Source organism: Oxyura jamaicensis, chromosome 1 (assembly GCF_011077185.1).
Source record: "Oxyura jamaicensis isolate SHBP4307 breed ruddy duck chromosome 1, BPBGC_Ojam_1.0, whole genome shotgun sequence".
Classification (NCBI taxonomy): Eukaryota; Metazoa; Chordata; class Aves; order Anseriformes; family Anatidae; genus Oxyura; species Oxyura jamaicensis.
The window spans coordinates 76716263-76733128 of NC_048893.1; the positions used below are offsets into that span (position 1 = coordinate 76716263).

Consider the following 16866-nt stretch of genomic DNA (forward strand, 5'->3'; position numbering starts at 1 on the left):
CACCTGAGCACACTGCTGGCTCATATAAATTACTTAGTTTATTTTCCATTTATAATTATATAAGTAATAAATAAATATAATTTATTTATAATTACTTAGTTTATTTTCCATGCTCCACAACGTGCTGAAGGCTTGGCACAAAGGAAAAGGAGGGCATGGCTGAGGGGTACAAAGAGTTTGGCAGCACACTTGAATCAAAATTTGTTCATGTGTTTGACCTGTAAATTTAATGTTCAGCATTTTAAAATACTCAACAATTCTTTACCCTGACACATACTTGCAGCTCAGTTTCTGGTGTCTCTTTCTCCTTCTGCTTCCAATGAACTTTATGTATAAAGTCTCTACTCCTTATTTAATTAAGCCCCTCACAAACAAAATAAAAAAAAAATACTTCCCTATCTCACATAAAGAGAAGCTGACTCAAACAGCAGTTTTTAATTGATTACATTCATTCTTATGTTGAATCCACCAGGCCTCATCCCTTCTAAGATTCTGGACATGTGATTTTATTAGATGTTCAGTATTTCTGCCTTAGATGTCACTGAGAGTATTTGGAGCTCCAACTTGTGACTCCCAGACACAATTAGTGATTTTGGGTCTGTTGATCCTCAGATGCCCTGCCCAAGCTTCTGAAAGGGGAAAGGCAGCTTACAAAGTAGGGCCCACAGGGAGTATCTTCACTTGGGCAACTGGAGATGGAAGGTCTTTGAGTTACTGTCACTTCTGAAAGTGTCAGCCTTTTTGTTGATATGAAAAGCAAATGTGACTAAGTAACAGATGTAAAGTTTAAGTAATGCCAAAGATTACTGAAACCAGAAAGTGTCTGACCCATAAATAAATGTATGTAGGTCATCTGTACTCTAGCCCAAGATGACCACTTGGGCAGAGGTATAGTAAGTGGTATCTGTGTCTTTTGGGATTGTAGCTTGACTCTAAATTAGGACTTGTGTTTACTTTCTAATTGTGTTATATGCAGAAGTCTCTCCTGTTCCTTCAGAGGAAGAAGCACACAAGGTGCACAAGGAACCACCAGTCAGTTCAGAAACAGTAATATTGCGGTAAGTCTCTCAAAGGCCCCTTTGCTTTGGTCTCACGTGTGTGTAGTACAGATACCCGATACTCTCCATTGTTCCTGAGGGACTAAAGATGAAGCTAATGAATAGAAAACTACGATAAGATGATTTATGGCTGTGTTTCAGTCCATGACCTCTGGGAGAGAAACTGCAAGAGAAGTATTTCTGTCCCTTTAGGACAGTGTTTCCATCAAGCCAATCTTTGTTCTTTGTAAAGTAAAGCATATGGAGCTTGTGCTTGTTGGAAAGGGGGGCCCTAGCTGTAGCAGGTCTGTTACCGAGATTTGGATAAGCCATCTCTGGCACTGTACTCTTCATTTGCTCTTTGTTTCCAAATCCTTGCTCCCTGACAGGGAGAAGAAACCTGCAGACACAATGGAGAACTTCAAACGTCGGCACTCCAAACTCATAAACTCCTGTAAGTACCTTCTGCCTGAAGTGCCGTGGCAGACCCCTGTCCTCCATCTCCCACCCTTGCAGTGAACATAATGGAGCATGGCTTTTGCTACGCAGCAGCGTTAAATCATTGGAGAGGGGTGTTTAGTGGAGGCAATGAAGCCAGAGTCAGTCACCACTCAGAGAGATGGTGAGCTTTGCTCATAGCAGGTGCATATGGTGTAATGTATTTGGTTATCCTGAACTAAGACAGTAATAGGCTTTTCTCCAGACTGAAGAAGAGGGCAGATAGCTGCTATAGAAAATATAAAATGTCTCTCTTCACAGCAAGGTTGCTGTATCAGGAGTACAGTGATGTGGTTCTGAACAAGGCCATTCAAAGCCAGAAGAGGGTGGATTCTTTCTCAGAGGATATGGAGTCAAGTTTCCCAAGCTCCCCAAGGTTACGGAGGAAATTGCTGCCTCCCCAGGACTCATATTTGCAACGTCTGTCAGTCTCATCTACTGCATCCCTGTGGCAGGACATCCCCATGATACGGGGCAGCAGAATGCTGCTCAATATGTCCCGTGATGAGCAGAAGCTGCAAGAGGTAATGGATAGATGTCATAAGGTAGATGGATGGTTTGTAGTCGAGAAGGAGGCCTGTAAAGGGTGGTCAAAGTGGAGAACAGAAATGTCTGATGTGGGAGTGCAGTGGCTGAATGCAGAGGTCACCTGCTCATGTAAGCAGTATGGGGATGTGATACCAGTGGTTATGTAGTACAGTGCTGAAGTTGAGCATTGCAGAGGAAAGACACACTGAAGTAAGGAGACGGGAAAATCTGTAATTTCATGAAAAAAAGACATAGGGAAATTGGGGCAAGATAAAACATGGAATTTTAAGCATGTTTGATGCAAAAGAGAATATTAAAGTAGAAGACCTGCAGCATTCTCCCACACTTAAGCTTATGAGAAATGCTAATAAAACCACAGTGAATTGTCATTCTGGTGGTAGAGTGTGCATTTACAAAATTGACCTATGTGAACTGCACGGCTCAGAGGAAATGGGAAGATGTATGTGTTCAGCAAAATGGTACACAGAGAAACTGGGTAAAGAAAATGGGAGGAACCAAAAAGTGAATGGGAGAACCTAGAGAGAGAGAAGAAAAGAACAGCATGTGAAACATGATGAAGGTGGAAAAGAATGGGGGCAATGCAGTTGCTGTAAAATTTATGGGAATACATAAAATAGGGGATCTAGTGAAAGTGGAGTCAAGGGGAAATGAAAAATAAAATTAAAGCAGGTAGCTATTAGTCTTTTTGAGTCATACCACAAAGCTGTTTTTCATTCCCAAAGCCTCTTCTTTTGTAATTACACACTACTTACGGCATGTAGTAGGAAGTCTTCCTGCTTTGTTCCTGATTCCTGTCAGTAAGACTCCTTGCAGACTTGCCTGGTTTACTGATCTTGTGCTCCCTCCTTTCTTCTCTCAAGGCCAAATTTGAGTTGATAATGTCTGAGGCTTCATACCTGCGCAGTTTAAATGTGGCAGTGGATCACTTCCAGCGATCAGCAGAGCTCCAGGCAATGCTCACCAATCAGGAGCGTCAGTGGCTTTTCTCCCGCCTTCAGGACGTACGTGATGTCAGTGCCAGGTGAGATATGGCCCTTTGCTTCCATGACTAACACCCTCCATGAAGCACAGATACAGTCTAGAAACTACCATTTTCCATCAGTAACTTATCTCACTTGTGTTCTGCACATTCACTGACCTTTGAGTTAGATATACAAGCCTATAGCACTCTGTGATTGGATACCAGTGCTGCCCTCAAAGGAACCTTTACCATTTTAGGTGACACGGCAATGCAAATCTTGTTGTTAAGTCCCAGAAATGATTAGGCAAGACAGGGCTAAAACATTCAAAATGCTATTGTAGTCATGCCATATTGGCCTTAACTACAACGTAACTTGAATAACTAGACTTAAGCCCAAACCAAATGTAGCTCCTGCCAAATGCAAGACTGCAGAAAGAGCTGCACAGTCCGTTATCCAAAAAAAAAAAGGGGGGGGGGGGGGGAGGGCAGAAAACAAAAATTAAAAAGCCAAAAAGCCATCGTGTGACAATCTAATGTGAATCAATAGAGCGGAAGTCATAAAATGTAGACATGATCCCACATGCAAGGAATCCTGTACGTTGTAGGATTCTGTTTTCCTCTTTCAAGGGTTAGCTACATATATCACTAAGCTACTATGGTTTTCTACTGAGTTTTTGATTTCTACTATTGGGATTATTTTGGTGATATCCCAGTTTGCTATTGTTTCCTATCCATGCCTTATAAGTAGCAAATATGATTTCTCAGGAATGAATTAGAGGGCTGGGCTGTCAACAAATGCATGAAAGTTGCAAGTGCCAGATTCTGCACCTGGGATGGGGAAACCCTGGTTATCCTATCCATACAGACTGGAGGATGAGAGGCTGGAGAGCAGCCCTGCAGAAAGGAATCTTGGGGGTTTTGGTTGACAGTAAGTTGACTATGAGTTAAGTGTGCCCTGGCAGCTGAAAGAGGGACTACTATATGCTAAGATGCATCAAGCACAGCATTACTAACCCATTGAGAGAAGTGACTCTGTCCTCTGCACTGGTGGGGTGTGGCCTTACCTTGAGTACTGTGTGCAGTTCTGGGCACCACAATGTAAGAAAGACATAAAACTATTAGGGTCCAAAGGAGAGCCATGAAGATGGTGAAGGGTCCAGAGGGCAAGATGTGTGAGGAGCAGCTGAGGTCACTTGGATTGTTCAGCCTAGAGAAGAAGAGACTGAGAAGAAACCTCATCATGGCCTACAGCTTCCTCATGAGGAGGAGTGGAGGGGCAGGTGCTCTCTGGTGAACAGCAACAGGACTCGAGGGAACAGCATGAAGCTGTGACAGGGGAGCGTTTGAGTTGGATATTAGTTGGTCTGATTTTTGAGTGGCCCTGTGTGGAGCCAGGAGCTGGACTTGATGATCCTTTTGGGTCCTTTTCAACTCAGGGTATTCTATGAAGAACAGTAATCCATTTTGCCTCTGACTCTTCCTTGATACCTAGCCCCAGATTGTCATTGTATGGGCACTACATTCTAGAAGTAAAGGGCTATCTTGCACTTATGTGGGCTGTCCTGACTTTAAAGAAATGAGGATGTTACTACTAACTACTACTAAATGACACTGATCACTGTGCTCTGTATTTCCCTCTCCTTTTACGGCACTGCAACTACATGCTGCAGTTTCCTTTTTGACTTGGAAGAGAAGTTTGAGGAGGACATGTTCACCTTCCATGTATGTGATGTGGCTCTGAAACATGCCCCTGAGTTCCGCAGGGTATATCTACCATATGTAACAAACCAGACATATCAGGAGCAAACCTTCCAACGGTTACTGTAAGTTTTTCATTTGTTGCATCCTTCTCCCTGCTTGCTTGCTGCACCTCTGATGTGCGTTCTTTCAGGTGATGGGGAATAGGTATTGTCTGTTTGCTGACACTCACGCTATACACCCCAGAAGAACAAGTCAGAATCTTCTTCAATTCAATGGCATTTGGGATAGCAGGAGTGAGCTGCTCTAAGGATCCTCTTTCATAGTACTGAAAAGAGAAAGAATAATGGACATACATGTGATTCTATTGCAGGCTATTGTCTGTATTTAATCACTATTGAAAAATGGAAAAAAATAGCTGTTCTGGATAGTCATTTTCAGTCTGTGGTTTTCAGACTACTAAGAACCTGAAAGTGATAGGTTAAAAGTATGGCTGCTTTCAGTAAATTTAAACTGGCTCAGGTGTCTTCAGGTGTCTCAGGTGATTCAGGTGTCTTTAGAATACATTGAAAATCCTAAAACTGGAGCACCATTAATCTCTCTTGCTGTGGGTGGTGGAAGTGAATGTCTCTTGCCCTCTTCTTCTGTACCCAATGGCCCAACCAAGCATTGCTCAGGCATAGGTCCAGTCCTGAGCAAGATTTCATTTGCACTTCTGCACTGCTTCTCTACATAACAACCTAATTCCAGTGAAACTACGATTCCTAGAATGCAGTGTTCCAAACACAGCATTCAGACACTGTCCCTCGGTGCTGCTGACTGGAAGGAATCTAGTCTCACAATTGGTTTTCTTCAGTGAAGGTTCAGTTCCACACAAAAAGGACCTTTAGGATATTGTCTAGGGCATTGTGGGCCCAATGGCTACTTGTGAGGCACTTTTATCCGGCCTACAACCTTCTTCTCCATCTCTTAGCATATGGGACTAGCTATTCTGGCAGTAAATGCCACTTACATACCATTAGCCTTGTATTTGCTGCTACCCAAGACAGAAAACTGGATAGCAGTAGCTGCCTGTCAGAGGCTGAGACATGTTACGTGCAAAGACTACTCCGCCCAGGAGTAGCAGGAGAGGAGAGGCAGCTTTTCCAGCCTCTAGAAAAAGCGCATTTGGTGTGAGGAAAGAATACAAACCACCTCTGTCTTGTGAAAGGTGCCCTTTTCATAGGGGGGGAATTGAAACATAGATGTCACTTCTGGCTTTTATTCCACAGAGGACTGTGGCACAAAGAGGAACGACCTATAAAGGTTGTACTGCTGTCCTCCTGTAGCTGTTAGAAACCCATACTCTTCTTCAGCAGAGTGTCCCAGTTTCTTGACAAAACCTGACTGCAGGGACTGGAGTACTCCAGTATTTGGTGATATCTGGTACTTTTTTTTCCCTTCATTTGAAAGACTATTTATTTGCTCTGATACCTGGATGTCTTCTCTCTTTTGCACTCCCACAGAAATGGAAATGCAGGATTCCAGCAAGTTCTGGAGAGACTGGAAAGTGATCCAGTATGCCAACGTCTCTCACTTAAATCCTTCCTCATCCTCCCTTTCCAGCGTATCACTCGACTCAAACTCCTCCTACAGGTAACTGTGTTGATTCTCTGCTCTCCTACATTTTCTCTCAAGCTGATCCTTCTTGAAGACTGAAAGTCATGAGCTATAATATGAGCTAGCACCAAGCACTGGGGCTGCATGCAGTCTTCCTTCATGCTATATCTTTGATGTTTGGCTGAATGCTCTAAAATGACTCTGTTGTACATGTTGCAAATATGCCTTTGCAAAAACAAATCCATTTGTCATCATACAAATGCGGCTATACATTAGACGACCACCATGAATTGGAAATGATAGCTCCCTATGAGTCAATGCATTTTGTATACTTGTTAGGACTTTGCTGTAGTATTACCATTGTGTTCCAATAAATAATGTATAGAGTCTCAGTACATGCTGATTTAAATTTTATTTAACTTTTTTTATCTTCCTGCTAGGAAAACAAGCCAAGTATTCTCTGTCTGCCCTCTGGAAGGCAGTCTGTCCCTGCTCTTTGCCTGCAACATTATCTGTCTATTTGACAATCTGAAAGTTGCTAATGGATCAGTTTTGAGCTCTTTCAACTAAATTTTTTCTTTTTGATTATTTGAGCCTTTTCTGAATGGGAGAAAAAAGGAATGATAGGCAAAGAACTATTCTTCACTTAAGGCTGTGCTTGTATTAGTAATGGCCTGCTATGCCACGTAACTTGCACAGGATAGTTAATTCCATTTAGATTTTCAGCAATGCCCTATTCAATGCGTCTTGTCAGCTACATTCTGCACCTCAAATTTCTGGCCTGATCTCCACATTTCATTTCATACCACTGCTTTAGACTCCCTAGAGGCTGGTATCTTGGTGTCTCCTTGATTCTCCTAGCCTTCCCATAGTCTGCTTTGCCTGTCTGCATTACAAAAAACATCTTTTCTCATGCAGAATATCCTGAAGAGAACTCGGCCTGGGTCTGAGGAAGAAGTGCAAGCAACACAGGCCTATGATGCACTTGAAAAGGTAAGGCCATCAACCCAGTCTCCACAGCTACGCTCTATCACACAACTACAGGGCACCAAAGTGGCCCTGTACTTTTCATCGACCCTCACCCTTGCCAAGGACCCTTGTCATTGTGACAAATAAGTGTGTTCATGTGCACATGTAGCTGTGAGCAGACAACACTGAGAAAGGACCCAGCTGGGATGCAGCTGAACCTTTGCCAGTGATACTGAACTACTTTTTTCAGGACTTGCTCTTTGTGGTCTCCTTTGTGTTCATTACCTTTCCCTCTAGTTAGCTACCAATTTATTTCCTCCTTCTCCAAGGAAATCTTGCTTTAAAATAAACGTAAAAAGCATGGCAAGATGATTACCCTGTTACATCCATTCTTCCATCCTATTTATCAAAGAGACAAGACTTAAAGTCTTCTAGTACAATTTGTTACCTGCAATTTGTACAGCAGAATAAGGTAGACTTCTTCCTAGCTAGCTCCTCTAGTGTCTAGTCATCATTTGACCTTGAAATGTCACTCACTTGTAATCACTCCCCTACTCTCCACAACAAACGTAAGGACTAGTTCAACGTGATGCATACCTCCTTAAAACTCTTTGGATGACACCTACCTGCTGCATTTGAGGCTGCACTGCAGTCTTGAGGCAGGTGGGTAAGATGTCATATGCTGAATCTTGGGACTCATCTGTGTTCAAGCCAGAGTCATCTCTATGACGCTGTTATGCAGCTGCCTTGTATCACCTTAGACAGCTATGTAGACGACTTCAAGACTGAAATACCTCTGTTTCATTGTGTCAGGTCCTCACAGATACTGCAACAAGCTCTGGGTTGTGGAAAATCCCTGCCTGGTGTTTATCTCATCAGCCTCCCTTGTTTACAGTGGAGCATCTAATAAAAGCTGTTTCCAAATGACTGGCAATTCAACTTCTGTCACCTCAACAGAAAGGAGACTCTAGTATCCCTCCTAGTATTCCAAAGTTAACCAAAGTTAAAACAATACTTATATAGACTTCATCTAACAAATAATTTTCTTAAGAAAGAAGGACTATCTTTGTAGCTATGGAGAAGCTTAGTATGCTTACCTGAAAAACATATTTTTTTCTCTCCCAGGAAGATGCACAAGAAATTGTCGCTTACACTGATTTGTCATGGGCTCCTGGAAGTAGTACTGATCCCACTAGGCATTTCTGGTCCTCACTATCTCACTGTCACCTGTTTTCTTCTGCAGCTCATCAAGGACTGCAATGAAAATGTCCAGCGCATGAAGAGCACTGAAGAGCTGATCTACCTCAGCCAGAAGATTGAATTTGAGTGCAAGGTGAGCTTGTCCATGTCCTGAGCCTTGCTCTAGCCTAACTTTTTTTATCTCTTTCCTTGCAAAGTCGATTGTACTTACTTCTGTTCTGCAATGTACACAAAACTGTTTAATCAGAATATCATGCACAGGTCAGCTCTTCATCAATACTTCCCTTGCCCAGTCATTTGTGTGAGACTTCAGCTGATGGTCCCTACCACAAGTTGGCACAAATGCAAATCTAAAACTCATAGATTCATTGCATACACCTGATGTAAATATTCATTTCTGTCTTGTAGATATTCCCACTCATTTCACAGTCAAGGCGACTTGTGAAGTGTGGTGAGTTGACAGCACTGGACTTCAACACCCCAAGTCCAAAATGGAAAGTCACCACCCGTCCCATCTACTTACATCTCTTCAATGACTGTCTGCTCCTGTCTCGGCCGAAGGAGTGAGTGCTTCAACCACAGTTCTTGCTGTCCCTTCCAAAACGCCTGTCTCTTTCTGGGTCTGTGCTTTGGTGAGAGTCCTTTCCCTCTGCCTGCCAGCAAGTGGCAGCATTTGTCAAGTCACTCTCCTAACCCTACATTACATGAGTATCATGTAAGTATGTAGAATATGATATCCCAGCTCTTAATTAGAACATACGCTAATATAACTAGATATGTTGTGGTCTCTAGTGCAACACTTCCATTGTCTCTCCATTTCTATAATATGAAGCACTTTAATAATAACAATTTATTGTAGTTCTACTCAAAAATAATTTCTTCCTAAAGGACAGTATGAAGGCTTCTGAATGTGCAAATCACTGAAACTGGAAAATGTGGTTGGCTGGTTAAGGAAGGATGTGTGTGTGTGTTCTGATTCTGTTACGCTGGAAGCTATCAAGTAAAACCTTGATAGGACAGAGCTTAGTATTTCTACCCTTTTTTGTTAAATCCCCTCTCTCTCTTCTCTGGCCTTTTCAGACTTCCAGCAAAAACAAAGCTTACGGTGCCTGAAGCAGATGAAGACTCATTAAAAGCTTCTTGCTTTCCTGACATCAGGGAGCTACATGGACTCACTTCTTAACTCTTATTACCTTAAAAAATCACAACTTCTGTTACTCCTCTTTACCTCCAGGGGTGGACGTTTTGTTGTGTTTGATCATGCCGCTTTCTCAGAAGTGCGTGGGGAGAAGTGCGAGATGAAACTACATGGAACAAACAAAAATGTTTTCCGTCTCTTTCTACTTCAGAATTACCAGGGAAAGAGAGTAGAGTTCCTGTTTCGAACAGAGACACAGTAAGTGAGTTCAAGGTTACCCTTAGTATATCCCAGTACCATAGCCAGATACCTCCTAGAAGCCTGGCAGTTGTCCCTCAACAAATATGCTAAAGTATCAAACGCAACTGCTGAGCAGAGGACTCAGAAATCATCCTTTTGCCTTAAGTCCCTAGTGAACCACTTTTCTTCTCTTTCATCATAGCTGTTTATACAATACTACCACATCATTTCATACTATCAGCCTCCAAAAATGGGAGGTTTTGCCTTGTCCCATCCCTTTTCTCCACTTCTTTCCCTGCTTCTCTAAGGACCCCCCTTCTACCCCCTCCTGTGAGCAAGCATGCACACACATGCGTGCACACACACTCCTGTCATCAGACTGCCATACCTCAAATTGAAGTCTGACACCTATCTGGTGATGTTTTCCAGCAGTGAGAAGCTGAGGTGGATCTCTGCTTTGGCTCCTCCACGAGGGGAACTGGATCTCCTGGAATGTCCTGGTGAGACTGATCTGCTATTACAGCAATGAGGGTGGGGCATTCAGAGGGGTTGGGTGTCACTGCAAGGTAGAACAAACCAGAAAGACTTTAAGGCAGAATATTTGCCTTTTTGTAATTAAAGATATTCATGGACTTTCCCTCAGTGCCACGTTCTGTCAGTTGTTTTACCTATCTTTACTCCTCATTATGTAGAAGACCTGTAGTCTCACTTCCACTTTTTCACTCATCAGTGTTTGGGCAGTCTTTTATCCCCTTCCACCTCTGGGTCTGGTGTACACAGGTTTATTGTTACTTTCTTGTATACCATTCTGATCTTTCCTCTTCTTTTAGATGCACCACAGGTTCAATGCATAAGGACATACAAAGCTCGGGAAAATGATGAGCTAGCTTTGGAGAAAGCAGATATCATTATGGTTATGCAGCTCAGCAATGATGGTGAGCAGAAAAAACAATGGGTATCTTAAATTATGGACCGAAAGTTTCTTTAGTAGTGTTAAACTTTCACAATGCTATCAGGCTTCAAAAGGAGCTTCTCAGTTCTGATTGTTGCATTAAGAGGATGAAGAGACTCTTATTTTCATCTTCATTAAGCTACTTTATTTGGAAGCTGAAAGGGGATTTTTATATTTGATCCTAGGGCCTTGTTGGAAGGGGCTTTTGGGGAAGACGAATGAAAAAAAGCGCATGTTGTGTTTTGTCCCCACTCCCACAGGATGGATGGAAGGAGTGAAACTTTCAGACAGGGAGAGAGGCTGGTTCCCCTCAGAACATGTGGAATATATCTCCAGCAAACAAGCACGGCAGAAGAACCTGAAGGAAGAACAACGCGTGAAAAATGCCAAGCAGCAGGTCTTCTGCAAGAAATAACTCTACCTTGTTTGGACCTGTACAGCCTCCCTGGCATAGGGAAACCGGGAAACCACCTTTTTCTAATGTGCTTCAGAAGAAGCACCTCTGCAAAGAGCGTAATACAGCACTTTGACAGAAACAGGTGCTTTTTGCCAAAGAAAGCGGGAATTCAATCAGGAAAAGTCATTTACTTCCTTTCTATCACCAGGATTACAGCAGCAGTAGGAGAGAAAAATGTTGCATGTATTGCTTGCTTTGTGGTAGTATGGAGGAGGGACTTTAATCATATAGAAGTCTAAGATCTGGACTTCTGAAAATATATTCTGTTTTTTTCCACTCACAGATTGCAGAACCTTGGGCAAGTCACTTCAGAATTCTGCCTCAGTTTTCCCATCTGTGAAATGGGGGTACATTTACCTACCTCACTGGATGTTGTGAGGCTAAATTTGTTAGTATTAACATACTAAGAGCTTTGAGTTCCTGAGAAAGAAGGTGCTAAGTGCAAAACACAGTCTAGTTGAGGAGAGTTTTCCATTTGAAATATCTTCTTGATATCTTGATGGTATTAATATCCGCAGTATAATTTCTATTTAGGACAATTTATCTATTTGATTGTGCAAGTCTACTGATTGTTTTTAAATAGGCACAGTGTTTCATTGTACCTGAATTTAACTCAGTCTCAACATACTGTTAAGAGTACTTGACAGCAGTAGAAAATTAATTTGAGTTTCAGAAAATTCTTGGAAGTCACTGTGATGATTTCCTGCACCTTAAGAGGTATCAAGCTGAAGAATCTGTTTCACAAAGGTCACCTCTCTCCTGAACATGTGTCCCAGTAAGCAATGAGAAATTACTATTTTTTCACACTGCTTCCCACTCAAAGTAGAAAACAGTTACCTTTGACATGTAACCATGGCATGTTTGTACATGCCCTGTACAAAATAACTATGACTAGGCATATGCAATGAAGTGGCAATTTCCTGCTGCTCTTAATCTGATAGCTGATGTGGTATTGCATGCACCATTTTGCACACTTATAGAAAACACTGAGATATTTAGCCACTGTAGATAAACTCAAAATATGTACCAGGGCCTCAGTTCTTTTGTAGAACTCCCTGGTTTTAAGTCAGTTTACACACAGTCCTGCTTTTGTGCAGAACCTGTCTATTTGAGGACATGCCTTCAATTTGTAAAATAGTGTTTGTGTTAAAGGAAAGTGTTTGCGTTTATTTACATCAATGCAAGATCAAGTATAAGAACCAATACACCAAAGAAAACAGTGTGTAGCCTTCTTGCATTTAATATATTTGAAGAATTAGTTATCTTCATATTTCCAACTTTCTTTTTCTGTAACACTCTACCTATATGTCTTATTTACACTGTACCTGGTATGACTAATTCCAGTCTATTTATGTCAATAATTTTAGCTGGATTAAAAAAAAAAAAAAAAAAAAAAAAAGTTGCTTTTAGTCCTAATAAACTCATGCACTTCTCCAGTTAAAATAAACAACTTCCTGCTTTCCTTATTTTAGGTTTTCATCTCAAATGTGAGTAACTCGCTATTTTCTGAATATTTTCAGAACATCATAGAATCACTTATGATGGAAAAGACCTCCATGATCCTAAAGTCAAACTGTTAACCTAACACTGCCAAGTGTACCACTAAACCATGTCCCTTAGCATCACGTCTACGTGTCTTTTACGTACCTCCAGGGATGGTGATTCAACCACTTCCCTGGGCTGTTCCAATGCTTCAAAACCCTTTTGGTGAAGAACTTTTTCCTAATATCCAATCTAAAAATCTCCTGGCACAACTTGAGGCCATTTTGTCTTGTCCTATCACTTGTCGCTTGAGAGAAGAGACCAACTGCCCACCTTGCAACAACCTCCTTTGAGGTAGTTGAGAGCAACACAATATCCCCTGGGCCTCCTTTACTCTAGGTTAAAGAACCCTCAGCCGCTCCTCGTAAGACTTGTTCTCTAGACCCTTTGCCAGCTTTGTTGCCCTTCTTTGGACACACTCCAGCACCTCAATGTCCCTGTAGTGAGAGGCCCAAAACTGAACACAGTATTTGAGATGTGACCTCACCAGAGCTGAGTAGAAAGGGACAATCACCTAGTTCTGGTGGCCACAATATTTCTGATACAAGCCAAAATGGTGTTGGCCTTCTTGGCCACTTGAGTACACTGCTGGCTCGTGTTCAGCCATTTATTGACCAATTCCACCAGGTCCCTTTCTAACGGGCAGCTTTCCAGCCACTCTTCCCCTAGCCTGTAGCACTATGTGGGGTTGTTTTGCCCCAAGTGCAGGATCCGGCACTTGGCCTTGTAGAACCTCATCCTGTTGGCCTCGGCCCATTAGTCCAGCTTATCTAGTTTTCTCTGCAGAGCCTTCCTACCCTCAGGCAGATCAACACTCCTGCCTAACTTGGTGCCATCTACAAACTTACTGAGGGTACAACTTGGTCCCCTTGTCCAGATCATTGATAAAAATATGAAAGAGAACCCAATGAGCCCTGGGGAACACCATTTTTGACTAGCCTCCAACTGGATTTAACTCCATTTACCACAACTCTTTGGGCCTGGCAACACAGCCAGATCTTTACCCAGCAAAGTATACACCTGTCCAAGCCATAAGTAGACAGTTTCTCCAGAAGAATACTGTAGAAAACAGTGTCAGAAGCTTTACCAAAGTCTAGGTAGACGTCCACAGCCTTTCTCTCATACACTAAGCAGGTCACCTTGTCACAGAAAGAGATCAGGTTAGTCAAGCAGAATGTGCCTTTCACAAATTTATGCTGACTGGGCCTGGTTGTCTTGTGTGTGCTGCATGATGGTGTTCAAGATGATCTGCTCCATAACCTTCCCTTGCATTAAGGTCAGACTGACAGGTCTGTTCCTTCTGACCTTTTTTGTAGATGATCATCACATTTGCTAGCCTCCAGTCAACTAGGATCTCCCTGGAGATCTGCTCCCCACCCCTATCTTCCAGCTCAGAAGGCTGGGTACCTAGACAGCAACTGGTCTTACTAGTAAAGAGTGAGGCAAAGAAGGCAGTAAGTAACTCAGCCTTTTCCTCATCCTTTGTCACTATGTTTTCCCCTTACATCCAAAAAAGGATGGAGATTCTCCTTAGTCTTCCTTTTGTTGCTAATGTATTTATATAAACATTTTTATCGTCTTTAAAGACAGTAGCCAGATTAAGCTGCAGTTGGGCAGTTAGGCTTTGGCCCTTCTAATTTTCTCCCTGCATAGCTCCACAACATCTTTGTAGTTCTCCTTAGTGGCCTGCCCCTTCTTCCAAAGATCATAAACCCTTTTTTTTTTTTTTTTTCTTCCTGAGTTCCAGCCAAAGCTCTCTATTCAGTAAGGCAAGTCTTCTTCCCCACCAGCTTGTCTTTCAGCACATGGGGATGGCCTGCTCCAGTACCTTTAAGATTTCCTTCTTGAAAAGTGTCCAGCCTTCCTGGACTCCTTTACCCTTCAGGACAGCCTCCCAAGGGACGTTCTTAGCCAAACTCCTAAACAGACCAAGGTCTGCCCTCTGGAAGTACAGGGTGGCTGTTCTGCTAACCATCCTCCTGACTTTTCCAAGAATCAAAAACTATTAATTCATGACCACTATGCCCAAGACATCCTCCAACCTTCACATCACCCACAAGTCCTTCTCTGCTCATAAGCAAAAGATCCAGCAGGGTGCCTTGAGTTGGCTCACTCAACAGCTATGTCAGGAACTGAACTTCCACACACTCCAGAAACCTCCTAAACTGTTTCCTCTCAGCTGTATTTCCAGTAGACATCTGATAAGTTGAAGTCTCCCATGAAAACAAGACTTAGCATTTGTGAGACCTCCCAGCTGCTTAGAGAATATTTCATCTGCCTCTTCAGCCTGGTTGGGCAGTCCCTAACAGACTCACACCATGACTTTTGCCTTGTTTTCCTTGCCCCTGATTCTTACCCGAAAATACTCAACCCTATCATCACCACCATTAAGCTCAAGACAATCAAAGACTCCCTAAAATATAGAGCTACCCCACTGCCTCTCCTTCCTAGCCTATTCCTTCTCTAGAGTTTATATTTTCCATTCCAGCACTCTATTGCATGAGTCATCCCACCGAGTTTCTGTGTTGCACCTATGTCTTCCACAGGAATGTCTGGGGACATATATAGCGTAACTGGGAAAAAAATAAAAATCAGTATTTCCATACTGTTGAGAGATAAAAACATTAAAGACAACTTGTAGAGGGGGGCAGTTGAACTCATCTATTTTGTGGTAAGAACACGAATGAAATACAGGTACAAGTTACATTTAAAAAGTGTTGTTGATAACCTGGAAAATTCTTGGTTTATGTCTCAAAATGGAATGTTTTTTTGTGCTATTTTTTTTCCATTACAAAAAAAAAAAAAAAAAAAAAAAGTTTTGATCCCTTCTGACAGAAATAAATGAAAACATTCTCCACAGTTCTTATTCTTCTTCAGAATGCTAGAAAAAGCTGACATTATGACCAGAATTCAGTAAACAAACATAACATTGACAGGAACTTCTAAAGCAGTTTTAATTTTTATCTTTGTGCTTTTATCTAATATTGATTAGATAAAACTAATCCCATCCACTCCAAGATCAGAGTTGAGTCTGGTCAGCTGAATGCCTCTAAGAAATTAAATGTCATTTTAGCTGCAATAACATTCTAGCCAGCATGTCTTGTATTTCGTGGTGGAACCAGATGCACTGTCATTCTAATTGTACTGTCTTCAGAATGCTGGTGCACCTGCTTTGGTTTACACTCATTTAACACAATGTAATGGCACTCAAGTGAAAGCATCTGCAGATGCATGACCCTAGATGCTAAAGTGAATTTTTTAACAAAAACAGGATATATGGTAAAATGCACAGTAGGAGAATGCCAGCATTAAGATACTAAGCCTATAACCAAGATGACGTTGAAGGGTATTTCATCATGGTGGTGCAGAACACAATTAAGCAAATCACATACATTAAGCAAGGACTGTCTGTCTTGTTTGCAGACATATAAATTGCGTTTAGAGCCAGCCCCACTTCACTCAGTGGTTAGAAAAGCTGAACACGGAAGATGTAAGAGAAGAAGGGTTGATTTTTGGAACCATTGTCATCCATGCAAGTACAGGTCTCTCTATCAGCTGCACAAGGAAAGAAAGAAGTCAGACTTGGTTCACTCCTCCCTACATCTTGTGTTCTCACCTGCAAGTATGCAAAGCTGTTTTAAATTTTATCAGAGCTGATGACAACACTTGTAGTAGCATGAGAGTACTAATTGCTTGGTATCACTGAGTTAGGAGCCTTGATTTTTATTAAAAGACTTTTACATATGAAAACGATGCAAGATGACGGCACCAAAAAGTCAGGAAGTAGCACTTATTTCTTGTAAGCACTAGTTTATGGAGAATTAGAAGTATTTCAAAGCATCTACATCCAGAGCACACAAAAAACAAAGCTGTCTTGCTGCCAGACCACAAGGGAAGATAATGAGGTTTATCTCATTCAGCGTGATCTATTACACAAATCAATTTTGTAACATCTGGGTTCCAAATGCATGCCATTAACGATATTTAAACTCGCTCCTCACGCAAACTTTATGAGCACAACCTTAG

The 16866-nt window shown here is 41.9% G+C and overlaps 1 protein-coding gene across 6 annotated transcripts in view; it reads left to right on the forward strand.

The window, feature by feature from the left end:
* Nucleotides 1-12664, forward strand: part of ARHGEF5 (Rho guanine nucleotide exchange factor 5) — a 38695-nt gene extending 26031 nt beyond the window's left edge. For 5 of the 6 annotated variants that reach the window (XM_035311901.1, XM_035311874.1, XM_035311893.1 and 2 more), the window contains 13 exons: nt 977-1058; nt 1427-1491; nt 1797-2059; nt 2945-3105; nt 4716-4868; nt 6249-6378; nt 7261-7335; nt 8555-8644; nt 8920-9074; nt 9746-9907; nt 10319-10389; nt 10720-10824; nt 11102-12664. In XM_035311901.1, coding sequence (XP_035167792.1) covers nt 977-1058; nt 1427-1491; nt 1797-2059; nt 2945-3105; nt 4716-4868; nt 6249-6378; nt 7261-7335; nt 8555-8644; nt 8920-9074; nt 9746-9907; nt 10319-10389; nt 10720-10824; nt 11102-11256 — 1667 coding nt within the window. In that variant the 3' untranslated portion in view covers nt 11257-12664. The other variant, XM_035311909.1, reaches the window with a different exon arrangement.
* The last annotated feature ends 4202 nt before the right edge of the window (nt 12665-16866 follow it).